This window comes from Stegostoma tigrinum, chromosome 33 (assembly GCF_030684315.1).
Source record: "Stegostoma tigrinum isolate sSteTig4 chromosome 33, sSteTig4.hap1, whole genome shotgun sequence".
Classification (NCBI taxonomy): Eukaryota; Metazoa; Chordata; class Chondrichthyes; order Orectolobiformes; family Stegostomatidae; genus Stegostoma; species Stegostoma tigrinum.
The window spans coordinates 34,154,419-34,167,082 of NC_081386.1; the positions used below are offsets into that span (position 1 = coordinate 34,154,419).

Sequence of the window (12,664 nt, forward strand, 5' to 3'; positions counted from 1 at the left end):
AAAATCTCTGCATGTAAATTAGGCAATAATTTAATTTCACTGGCAAGGGTAGTTTGTAGATACTAAGTCCACTGGTTTTGGACTTGCAAGTAAGTACCCAGCAGTTTAAAGATTAGCAATCTTTAATTGTTCTTTTAGCCTCCTTGAAGCAATTTTCTAATTTTTGACAATTCCAAACAATAAAATAAAGTCAATCTTACTTTTCTCTTCTCCATCCTCCTTCTCGTTACCATCTGACTCATCATCGGTCAAGATGATCCTTGCAGCTGAAGAGGAACTTTTCCTCCTTGAAGGGAAAGACACCGTGTAATCTTCATCATCACTATGGGGCAACTCCCTTTGGGAACTGCCCAGACAGATGACAGTATTGTTCACATCCTTTAACTCTGCACCAGGTTCTCTTGGAGACAGTCTAGCTGTATTGTCCTTGGCCTCTTCGCCAGCAGCACTTTTCAAATGCTGATCATTCCCAGTTTTGGGAGAAGTCAGTCCACTGGAATTTATTTTCTTAAGATTACCAGTTTTTTGCACTGGTTGCTCTGTGATTGAAAGTGAAGTTGCTTTCAAACTGCTTTCCTTCCATGGCGTTTCAAAATCATCCAGATCATCCCAGTCATCCAGGTTAATAACAGGCTGTTCAGGGTCAAGCTTCTGAGAAACAGGACTGGTTATTGCTGCATGCCTCAGAGCTGGGGAACTGCATGACAAAGGAAGAGCTGTCCGTGAGGTCAATTCTGACTGCTTGGCAGTTTGTTTCAAGAGATTGATTTTTGGTTGCTGCTCCTTAGGTTTTGTTGAGTGTAGGTTTAATTGTGGCTTACTCACGGTCACATTCTTGAAAGCATTCACATCTCTGTCCTTCAGCACACAGGTACTGTTTACTCCCTGGAAACTGTGTGTTCCAACAGTGCCTGGGAGAATTTTTTTAAACGTGAATGTCCTGTCAATAATGAATTAAATTCAAATGTAAATCCTGTTTGGAACAGTGCTGATTTTCTCTGATATTAATTCTAAGTAGACTTTAAAATGGTCAAGATATTACTTCCATTTTGCTTTACCTTCTCTTTTGCAAAAAGAAAATTTGTGTGCAAGATGTGGGAATTGTTGGAAAGCCAGCTTTACAGCACATTCAGGTTGCCCTCAAGGATCCAAACATTGCATCCTGACATTTAACATCATTACTATCTGAAAGGCCCTAACGACAAACACTGTGGGGCTCACCACTGACCAGAAACTAAGTGGACCAGCTGTATAAACACCATGGCTACACAGCAGCTTAGAAACGGGAAATTCTGCAGCACATAACTCATCTCAACTTCCTAAAGTGCTTCCAATACCTAAAAGGCACAAGTTAGGAACCCATAATAGAATATTCTTCGTTTGTCTGGATAATAGACGGTTCAACAATAAGGAGCTTGGCACTATCCAGAACAAAACAGCCCTCCTGACTCGCAATCATCCACCACCCTTAGTAACAACATTTACTACTACTAATGGACAACGGCAGCAGCGTGTATCATTAACAAAATGCACTGCATCAACATATCACTGCTCCTTTGACAACACCTTTCAATCTGCAACTACCAACTCTCAGAAGGACAAAGGGCAACAGATACACAGGAAGACCACTTCCTCCAAACTCCTGTCCAAGCCACTATCATTGTGACTTGGAACAATATCATTGTTACTTCACTGTCATTAGATCAAATTCAGAATCACAGAAGTGTCTTAAGTTCAGGAGGCCATTCTGCTCAGCACACCAGCACCTTCTCAAGGGCTAATAGAGATGGGCAATAAGTGCAGGCTGCATAGCAATACAATGAAAGAATAAAAAATAATTATCTCTATTCAGGGTTCTTATTCAATATGCTACCACCACCTTTTAAGACAGTGCATTCTGGATACAACTACTCACTATAGTTTTCTTCATGTTGTCTCTATTCTTTAGCCAATCATTTATGTGCTGTTTCAAAATCCTGCAAGATTTTGAATAACTCAATCTAATCACTGCTGAACATTACTTACTTTGAGAACAAACTTAGCTTCTCAAGTTCTTCCCTCATACCTAGTCCCATTCTCCTAAATCTCCTCCCCACAATCTCTAAGGTTGTGTCATCATTTTTAAAACATGGTATCCAGAACGACACTTAATCATCTTGGATTGAGCACCAGAAACTAGAGAATCAGGGGACGTTTCCACTGAAGAAAATACAACTTGGAGATTTGAAGCATTCTGCTGTTAAGTATAGATAAATAGAAACCCATGGACACATTTTTTGAGCTCTATAATAAGTCAAAATACACGATCAGCAGATGATAGGTAAGTATTTCATACATACCTTGTGGGGCATAATGCCCAGGAATTGTTTCATCAAATATCACTTCAAATTTAAATTTTTACAAAAGGACATAAGTGCATTCAATCAATACAAATTTTATTGTCACTTCTACTGTTAACCTAACCACAAATGTTACTGCACTAGAAACAGCATGTGTCCAGTACACTGTTCTGCATTAGTTCACTGCAATCAGATGTTTTATACTTACCCTTGTTTGTGTTTCCCAAGCGAAAGTTTGTTGTGGATTCCCTTCTCCAAGTGAAGATCCAGATGCTTCTGGAGGTTGTTCTGTGGTAAGCAAGTCATTCTGCAGCACAGAACAAATTCAAACAATGGTTCAGTGTCAGATTAATTTATAATCCTTCTTTTCAAAAAAAAAGCATTTTACTTTTTCATTGCACTCCATCCCAAATTTCTGCCAGTACTGCAACACAGCAGACTATATATGGTATGATCCAAAACAACTTCCAATCGGCTTTGAACAAAAAAACCCCAAAGAACTCCAGATGTTGGAAATCAAAAAAAGAAAAATCAGAGATTTCTGGAAAAACTGAGCAGGTCACACAGCAACTGTGGAGACAAGGCAGAAGTAATGGTTCAGGTCCATTGACCCTTCTTCAGAAACATTAAGTCTGCTTTCCCTCCACAGATGCTTTCTGACCTGCTGAGATTTTTCAACAATTTCATCCAGACTTATAAAATTCTAACAGGACTAGACAGGGTAGATGCATGGAGGATGTTTCCAACTGTGGGGGTGTCCTGAACCAAGGGTCACAGTCCGAGGATTTGAGGTAGGCCATTCTGGATGGAGATGAGGAAGCATTTCTTCATCGAAAGAGCGATAAGTCTGTGGAATTCATTACCACAGGAAGTAATTGATGATGAAACATTGAATGTATTCAAGAGGCAGCTAGGCATAGCACTTGGGGCAAATGGGATCAAAGGTTATCGGGAGAAAGCAGGATTAGGCTACTGAGTTGGACAATCAGCCATGATTGTGATGAATGGCAGAGCAGGCTCAAAGGGCCGAGTGGCCTCATCCTGCTCCTTTCATCTATGTTTTTATGTAAGTCATAGGTCCTGTTTGGTTCACACTAAGTCTGAAGATTGTGGATTCAAGTCCAACTCCAGAAACTTGACCCTCCCAGGTGCAGTATTGAGGAAGTGCTATACTATCAGAAGTCCTCCCTTTCAAATGTGAGGTCAAACGTATGCACCATCAGCCTTCTCAGGTCAACACAAAAACCCTCTAGTGTCAATGCAAGGGCACAGGGCCATGCCAATATACTGGCCACTATTTACCCCTCAACTAAAATAATTCAGATAATCTGATATTTATTATATTGCTATTTGTCAGATTTCACTGAGTACATATAGCTGCTGAATTTGCTAGAATGACTAAACTTTAAAGGCATTTCACTGGCTGTAAAGGTTTGGGACGTTCTGAGGTCATGACATTTACAGCTGCTAATTGATCCTGTGCCTCCTGCCAGAAACGGGTGTTTATAAAAATAAAATTTACCCTCAATTTCGCTTTAGACCTCTGCAATCACTGGGCTCTCTCTCATTTACTGTTGCATTGGAAAAGGGTCATTAAACTAAAAAGTGACTCTTCAACCCTCGACTCGAAACATTAACTCCGCTTTCGCCCCACAAATGCTGCCAAACCTGCTGAGTTTCTCAATTTGTTTTTCTTCCTTGGAACTCATATCGTCTCATTAAGAGTAATTGTAATCACTGAACTGGTTGAGGACCCTTAGGGGGATTGAAACCGGACAGTGAAGGCTTTTTAACTATTGCAAAGTGGACTCGCCTCTTTTAAAGGGGACCGCTACCATCGCAAGCTTGTGGCAGCCCCCAGTACAGGGCACTGTCATCACTGCAAACTGTGTTGGTTACTGGGCGGCCACACTCACACAGGGCCAGGGCCAGGGCCAGGGCCCGAACCCGAGCCATCATCTGACGCTCTCCCTTTCACCAGGCGCCTTCATCCTCCCTTCCTGGCAGCTGTACTTTCCCCAACCCCCTCCCTATCGGGACACTCTCCCTGTCCTCACCCCTCACCGGGCTCTCTCTCTCCCCTCGGCCGCTCTGTCTCGGATTGAAATCCCGCGCAAACCCGGCGGCCAATGGCAGGCATCTCCCGGAAGTGGCTCGTAGGTCAAGGGTCCATTTCCGCCGCCGGTTTCTATGGCAACGGCTTGAAGCTTCTCCCCAGGAGGAAAGGTGTGAAAATGCCTGTCCTCCTCAGAGTAGGCCCCGACCCCCTCTGGAAGGTTCGTGAATAATGACCCAGACATTTCCACAGCCCACAGAATGTTATAATGTCCCATACTCCCCATATCAAAGTTTCACTGGGCAAAAAAAAAACTGATGGTAATAGTTATCTTTATGAGCCGGGCACATTGTCCCCATGACTGACAGGAGACTCCCCAAACAGGTGCTCTACTCCCAGCTCCGATACTTCAGGTGAGCCCCAGGTGGACAGAGGAAGTGCTTCAGTGACATCCTCAAGGCCTCACAGGCGAAGTGCAGCACTCCCACAGACACCTGGAAATCACTGGCCCAAGATCGTCCAAAGTGGAGGAGAAGCATCTGGAAGATTTTGAGCACTTTGAGACTTGACGTCAGGGAATAAAATAGACAAAAACAGCAAAAGGAGCGTGCTGCCACACCGACTCCCAAACCACCCCTTCCCATGCCGAATGTCGTAGAGCCTCCAGAAGCCACAGTGGTCTATACAGCCACATCCAGACTCGCCCCCAGAGTAGGAGAGTGTCATCCTCGTCTGCAAGGGATCGCCAGTATGATGATTATTTAATTACGGCAAGAACATTTCATAGTAATTAGAAACTTTCAGGTTCAATGGGAAATGTGAGTACAGAGAAAGTTAGATATGAAATTAATTAGAAAAGAGAGACTTTGTTTTCTGCAGTGCCTTTTACAGGATGTCACAGTAATGGGACCTCCAGTAGCAACATTAAGGAAGGGCATTTGGAACAGTCAAATGGAATTGCTGGATAAAAAGATGTCATTGGGAGGGGAGCTGATCACAGGATCCCTACAGTTTGGAAGCAGGACATTCAGCTCATCGAGTCCATACCAACTCTCTGAACAGCATCCCACCCAGGCCCCCCTCCCCCAGCACCCTGACTGAGCAATATGCTGCATGCAACCCATTATAGTCATAGAGATGCACAGCATGGAAACAGACCCTTTGGTCCAACTCGTCCATGCCAACCAGATAATCCTACATTAATTTAGTCCCATTTGCCAGCATTTAGCCCACATCCCTCTAAACCCTTCTTATTCATGTACCCTGCCAGATAACTTTTAAATGTTGTGATTGTACCAGCCTCCACCATTTCCTCTGGCAGTCTATCCCATACATGCATCACCCTCTCTGTGAAAAAGTTGCCCCTTAGGCCCCTTTTTAAATCTTTCCCCTCTAACCTTAAACCTATGCCCTCTAGCTTTTGACTCCCCTACCCTCAGGAAAAGACCCTGACTATTCACCATATTCATGCCCCTCATGATAGAAAAATATGTACATTCTCTAACACTGACGTTGAAACGGAAACATAAAATGAGAAAATAGTCGTGCCGATGATTTTAAGTTTATCACAAATGTCAATATGTACCTTATGCATGAAAAATACAACTGAATGCTTGATGGCAAAAGGATAGAAACTTTATTTCAGTTGCATAAAGGTTAACAGACAACCAAATAAAAATGATATGCAAGAACAGAAATTATGTTCCATACCATTCCTGTTGCAAATACTCAACATATTAATTGAAATTCAGCTTGTGCGATGAGCGTACTGAGAGGAGTTCAATCACTAAGCAAGGTTAGAAATCTGGAATTCTTTCACCCAAAAAGCTGGTGAGACCGGAGGTCAACTGAAAATTTCAAAACTAAGTTTGATGGACTTTTGTTAGGTATGCTAAGTAAAATAAAGTTAAAATATTGATTAGTCATGATTGAATTAAATAATAGGCCAGGTTTGAGGCTGAATGGCCTCTACTTTTTTCATATGATCCTAAGTATTTGTGAGAAAGCACCACTGGCTTTAAGTTTCAAGCCTACAGTTATTCAACTAATGTCACTAACATAACCAACATTTATCAGATGTAAAAGGATCCAGTCTCCATCAAAGGGTGAAATTAATTTTGGTTTCAAGTGCAGCAAGTGTAAGCCTGCCAGCCTCACTTACATTGCAACACAAAGCAAGAATCTTCTCAAAGTGATTTTTCACCATTTAGAAAACAAAATCATTCATGGCACATGAGTAGCCCTAAGCTAATCAAGATTTATTGATGCGGCCTAATTGCCTGGGAAAGCTGATGGTGAACTGCCTTCTTGGACTGTTATAGTCCTTGGGGCATAGCACACTCACAGTGCTTTAGCCAGGGACATCCAGCCACAGTGAAGAAATGGTTGTTTTGTTCTGGATACTGCCAAGCTTCTTGAGTGTTGTCACAGCAGTGCCCATTTGAAAGAATTCAATGACATTCCTGGCCTGTACCTTCTCGATGAAAAAGGGCTTGGGGAGTCAAAGTGAGCAACATGACACATAATTCCTTGACTCTCATCAGTTGTTGTCACCTTCATATTTTTTGGCTAGTCCAGTACAATTATTAGTAACCTCTATGATGTTGATTGTGGTGGATTCAAAGATTGAACTGCCATTAAACATCAGGGGGTGATGGTTCCATTCTCAATTGTTGGATAATGTTAATTGCTATTTATCAGCCCAAACTGGATATTGTGCAAGTCTTGCTGTATACGAACACAATCTGTTTCAGTGTCCAAATGATACTGAACATTGTGCTATCATCTATAACTATTCTTAACTTCTGACTTAATGACAGACTGAAAGTTGTTGATGAATCAGCTGAAGATGGTTGGACCTCGAATACTTCTGAGGAATTCCTGCAGTGATGCCCTTTAATTGAGATGATTAACCTTCAACAAACTCAACTATCTTCCTTTCTGCTAGGTGCAACTCCAACCGATGGAAAGAATTTCTCCCCCCGGAATCTCATTGACTTGGGTTTTATTAGAGTTCCTTGATGCCACACTCAGACAGATGATGCCTTAATGACAGGAGCAGTTATTGTCACCTGTCTCAAAGAAGAGTTACAACCCTAAACATTGAATTTGCTGCTCCTTGGATGTTGTCTGACCTGTTGTACTTTTCCAACTCCACGTTTTTTGACTCTAGCTCCCAACATCTGCAGTCCTTTCTGTCTCCACTCACCTTACCTTTGGAGTTCAGCCCTTTTGGACATGTTTGTAACAAAGCCATAGTGATCTTGGTAGAACTAGATCGGGGTGTCTGAATGCAAGTTATCGCTGAACAAATTCCACTTGATAGCACCATCAATGGCCCCTTTCATCACTTTGCTCTTGATTGGGAATAGACTCAAGAGTGGTATGTGGCTGGATTTGATCTGTCCTGCTTTTTTTGTACAAGACATATGCATTCCACGTTGCCAGGTAAATGCCTGAGCTGTGGCTGTACTGGATCAGCGTGGGAATGTGTGAGGTCATGCACTTTAGTTGGAAGAACAAATACATAAATTTTTCAGAATGGGGAGAAAATTCAGAAATCTGAAGTGCAAAGGGACTTGGGAGTCCTAGTCCAGCATTCTCTTAAAGTAAACTTGCAGGTTGAGTCAGTAGTTAGAAAGGCAAATACAATGTTGGCAATTATTTTGAGTGGACTAGAATAGCAAAGCAGGGTTTTTCCTCTGAGACTTTAAAAGGCTCTGGTCAGACCACATTTAGAGTATTGTGAGCAACTGTGGGCATCATACCTTAGGAAGGACGTACTGGCCCTGCAGTCGGTCCAGAGGAGGTTCACAAGAATAATCCCGGGCATGAAAGACTTAACACATGAGGAACGTTTGAGGACTCTGGGCCTATACTGTTGGAATTTAGAAGGATGAAGGGGATCTAATTGAAACTTACAGAATACTGAATGGCCTGGACAAAGTGGATGATGGGAAGACATTTCCATTAGCAGTAGAGTGTAGAACCCAAGGGTGCAGCTTTAGAGTAAAGGGAAGACCCTTTAAAATAGGGACAAGGAGAAACTTCGTCAGCCAGAGAATGGTGAGTCTATGGAATTCATTGATAGAATAAAATAGAATATAGAATAGAATGTCCTTTATTATCACATGTACTCCAGTGAAACGTTTTTACAATGGCTGGCTTTAATGGCACCAACTTAGATACGGTTACCTAGGTACATATCTTAGAGTAAAACAAAAGTGTTGTTACAGTATAAAAAGGAATATAGATTAGCATGAAACAGTGAAAAAGTCCAGAATGATGATGTGAGGCTGTGGAGGCCAGGTCATTGAGTACATTTACGACAAAGATCGATAGGTTCTTGATCGTCAAGTGGATCAAAGGTTATAGGGAGAAAATGGTGTTGAGAAACTTCTCAGCCACAGCTGAATGGCCTAATTTCTGCTCCTATGTCTTATGGGTGGGGCATGGCTAGATCTGTAGTACAAGTCTTTAGTCTTATTACTGTACTGTTGTGCCGGCTCATAGGGTTTGCAATATTCTACGCCTTCAGCTGTTTCTTAATATCACATGGAGCGAAATGCATTGGTTGAGGAGTATACAATTCGTATTGAGATTAGATTATGCCAAGTTGGTCCACTGCATTTATTGGCACTAAAATAAAAGCAGCAGTTTCAGAAAACCCAAGCATTGGAACCTGATAAAATGCCAAAACTTTAACCTGGCCAAGACGCTCATCCACGGGTGCTGGTTAGATGTGGCCCCATAGAGAATGGTCTTCACTGACTACCTGTCTCTCTTTTGTGGCATTGTCCCTACTCGGGGAGCATGGACAGCGAATGTGTTAATTAGAATTTAAATTCTTTAAAATTAAGATTATCGTCAGAGACAGAGACGTGTTGCCTTCTTTTTTCCAGTTGGGTTTGAATCTGGAACTTTAGCTGTCTTTGCCCCTTTTTGACATTGGTGAGATTTCTCTGTATTTTAAATATATTTTGCATTGTTTCAGATTTGCAGCATTGAGTTATTTTTAAATTAAGGCTCAGCTTTTTATTAAAGTTTTGACACTGAACTCTGATAGATGTGTAAAGCTCATTGACAGAAATATTTTAAGATCAGACTCTAGCTAAAATTACCAATTTGAATATCTGCCATAGATTTTTAATCACTCATTCAGAAATCCAGTCAGCACTTTGCTTTTTTTTAAAAATCATTCATTTGCCACAAGCGATCCTTTTCATAAACTGTACATTTGCTTCTAGTTGAAATTTTACATAAATTTGACTGCATTTAATGTAGTGAGCTTTTAAAACTGGTCATTAGGAATCATTTTACGATTCAAGAAACAAAAAATATGCTAAGTATCATTAAAAAATCTCAGTGTAATTTTGTGAAAGAAGCAGTTTGGAAAATAGATATTCTTCAGCAGTATTCAACACTGTAAATATTTCCCCTTGTATCACTTCAGCCAAGCTATTTAGTAACAACTCATCCAAAGAGGATTCCATTCCACCTCAGCAACCCTGACACCTCAAAGCAAGGGGATGGGGTAGGAAGCACATGCTGCCAAGCCACACATGTTCTTTCCTCGTTCAATGTAGAAATATCTACAAAAAAAAGAGAAAAATTGTATTTTGTTAGCACCTTTTACAACCTCAGGACGTTCCAAAGTCGCTGTAATGTAGAAAATGTCTGGTAATGGTAATTAAACTAGCTTCCATGAACAACAGAATGTAAAGGTTTGAAGAAGTGTGTTTCAGGGTTAATGTTACGGTGACAGTTTTTTTTCTGGAATTGAGTAGCTTTGTTACTATAAGCCCTGATTGAGTGATAGTTGCCTTAGCATGGCTAACACTTGTAGGACGATTTTATGCCCTCAGATTTCACTCAACCAAAAAGGTAGTTCAGCTCCTATGCACATTAATTGTTGGATACAGCAAACAAAATAGGTTCATCCGAAACTGGTCACATGCTAATGTCTCAAGAGCATTATACAGAACAAACCCAAGAATTAACCTGTTAAGTCACTTTTACGTATTCCTATTCTGTCTGTAATGTCTGCAGACTGAATGTGTCTTTGTTCCGTGTTTATGTGGAGTGTGAGAGATTTCATTTTGAAGGGGCTTCTCTTCCACTATTATAAAGATGTCAACAGATATTTGGAATTGTGGAACACAGGAATATTTCAGGGAAGCAGGGTTCAGCAGAACATCAGCTGCAACCTCAGAGTGAGAGCAGAATTGAGGGGCCATATTGTCACCTGCTACTTTTGCCTTGTATTTTTATGTAAGTGGTTAAATAAATGCTGAAATTTTCACTTAAAATCAACATAATATGGTATGCTTTTACTTAATTTTCAGTACAGAGGGCAACATAAGAGGATACTCCAACACACTAAATATCAACCTGGAGACCTTCCTGACTTCATGTTTCCGCTCAAACTATCCTCAACAAACCAAGCCATTGGAATGCTTACTTAATTACCCACGAAAAAAGGCATTCTAAAATTCATGTACTTGGTCTTAAAAAAAAATCTAACTTTTTCAATTTGAACAAAAAAAACATGTACAGACCCATCAATTCCCCAGGAAGTGCCCCAGGAATTCTTCACAATCCAGTACTTGGTCCCATTGGACACTCCATAGCCCACAGCCAGCACAGCATGATTCACTTTGTCCGGTGTAGAACTGCAGTTTGGACTGTGGAAGAATTATGCTTTGTAAATCCTATGTCCCAATTTTTATTGAATACATCAAAATCCTTGTAATTATATGTAATTGCATTCAACTTTTCCCTTTATAAAATTGCAGAGAGAGAACAACTTAAAAAAAGAACAGAAGAGGGTATATTCTAACATAGTGAAAAGTTAGGCACAGTGAAGGTCCAGACATATGGCAGTCAAGATATACAGATCATTAAATTATCATGCACTAGTACAGAAAATAATTTAACAGGCCAGTAGAATGCTAGACGTTATACTCAGAGGGTGAAGTCATGCACCAGATGCTCAAAGCCCTGGTTAAACCATACCAAGAGTTACTGTTAGCACTTCTGGCTATTGCACCTTAGGAAGAATACACTAGCTTTGAAGAAAGTATAGCATTGATTAAATGAAAAAAATGTTACATCAACTAATCTTCTCTCTTCCATGGAGGGTTAAGGGGTAATTTGATTGAAATTTAGAATATTAGAGGGAACAGATAGCACAGAATATTTTTCTGATGGTTGGAGTATCTATAGAACTAGTGAGCATCATCGATGTTAGAGCCCGACCTTTTAGTGGTTGGAGACATTTCTACATACAAAGAGTGGTCGAATTTTGCAACTCCCCTCTGTAACAGATGTTACATCACTTATTAAATTTAAAACTGATTAACAGATTTTTGTTAACCAAAGTAATGAAGGAATAATGGATAAAGATGGTTAAAAATTAGATCACACTTCAGCCATTGAACATCAGAACAGGCACAAGGGACTAAATATTCTACATCCGTTCCTAATGTCTGATATAAGCAGCAATGAAGGAACATGTCAGGGTAGGGGCTTCTAGGATTTTCCAAAGAATCCCATACACTGGGCCTTCTGATTGATCCATTGGACTTGCCGAGAACAGAGATTTTGCTACAGGTTCAGTTAAAAACTCTCAAAATGATGGTCAGACTGGGTCACCAATTTTGAAGATCAGTAACAAGCAAAGTCAACCTGGCAGATCCATAAGGTGCTGTCACTTTTCCAACTGCTTTATGCCGGTAAAGCTCTCTGAACTAAACTCCCTATGGTACAGCAAAATGAGAGCTAAACACTAGCATTGAGATAGAACCTAAGGAAGTCGCAGTACACTTTAAAATCAAGAAAATACTTTTGGAGTGCAGTCATTGTAATAAATGAAACAACCACTATGTACACAGCAAGCCTCCACAAGCAACTAGCTTTAGTGATAAACATTATGGGATAAATGTTGGCCAGGACAATTTACCCTACTTTATTTCAAAAGGGGCCCCAAGGCTTATTCCATGCATCTGACAGGCCAGATAGGGCCCCAGTTTAATGTTCCACCTAAATCATTTACACTAGCATTGCCACTGTACTGCACTGGGATGTTCAGCCAAAATTATCTGCTCAAGTCTCTAGAAGGGACTCAAAACCATAGCGTCTTGACTCAGAAGAATCAAGCAAACTGTCCAACGACTCATGACAGATACCATGATCTCCTTTGACGTTCCAGGCCTCAGTCAGTCAGAGTGAGCACTATGTATGTAGATGATACTGTGCTAACAACCCTGTT

General features: G+C 40.8%; 2 protein-coding genes across 5 annotated transcripts in view; both read right to left on the bottom strand.

Moving 5' to 3' along the window:
- blm (BLM RecQ like helicase) overlaps positions 1 to 4,509 on the bottom strand; it is a 47,337-nt gene extending 42,828 nt beyond the window's left edge. The window contains exons 1-3 of one of the 3 annotated variants that reach the window (XM_048562609.2): positions 4,404 to 4,509; positions 2,548 to 2,646; positions 201 to 940 (exon numbers count right to left, since the gene is read on the bottom strand). In XM_048562609.2, coding sequence (XP_048418566.2) covers positions 201 to 940; positions 2,548 to 2,645 — 838 coding nt within the window. In that variant the 5' untranslated portion in view covers position 2,646; positions 4,404 to 4,509. Of the gene's footprint in view, positions 1 to 200; positions 941 to 2,547; positions 2,647 to 3,861; positions 4,244 to 4,396 lie in introns of those variants that run through there. The other 2 variants (XM_048562608.2, XM_048562610.2) reach the window with 2 other exon arrangements.
- A 1,496-nt stretch (positions 4,510 to 6,005) lies between these two features.
- ctsh (cathepsin H) overlaps positions 6,006 to 12,664 on the bottom strand; it is a 35,030-nt gene continuing 28,371 nt past the window's right edge. For both annotated transcript variants that reach the window (XM_048562750.2, XM_059639346.1), the window contains exons 11-12: positions 10,953 to 11,078; positions 6,006 to 9,986 (exon numbers count right to left, since the gene is read on the bottom strand). In XM_048562750.2, coding sequence (XP_048418707.2) covers positions 9,911 to 9,986; positions 10,953 to 11,078 — 202 coding nt within the window. In that variant the 3' untranslated portion in view covers positions 6,006 to 9,910. The remainder of the gene's footprint in view (positions 9,987 to 10,952; positions 11,079 to 12,664) is intronic.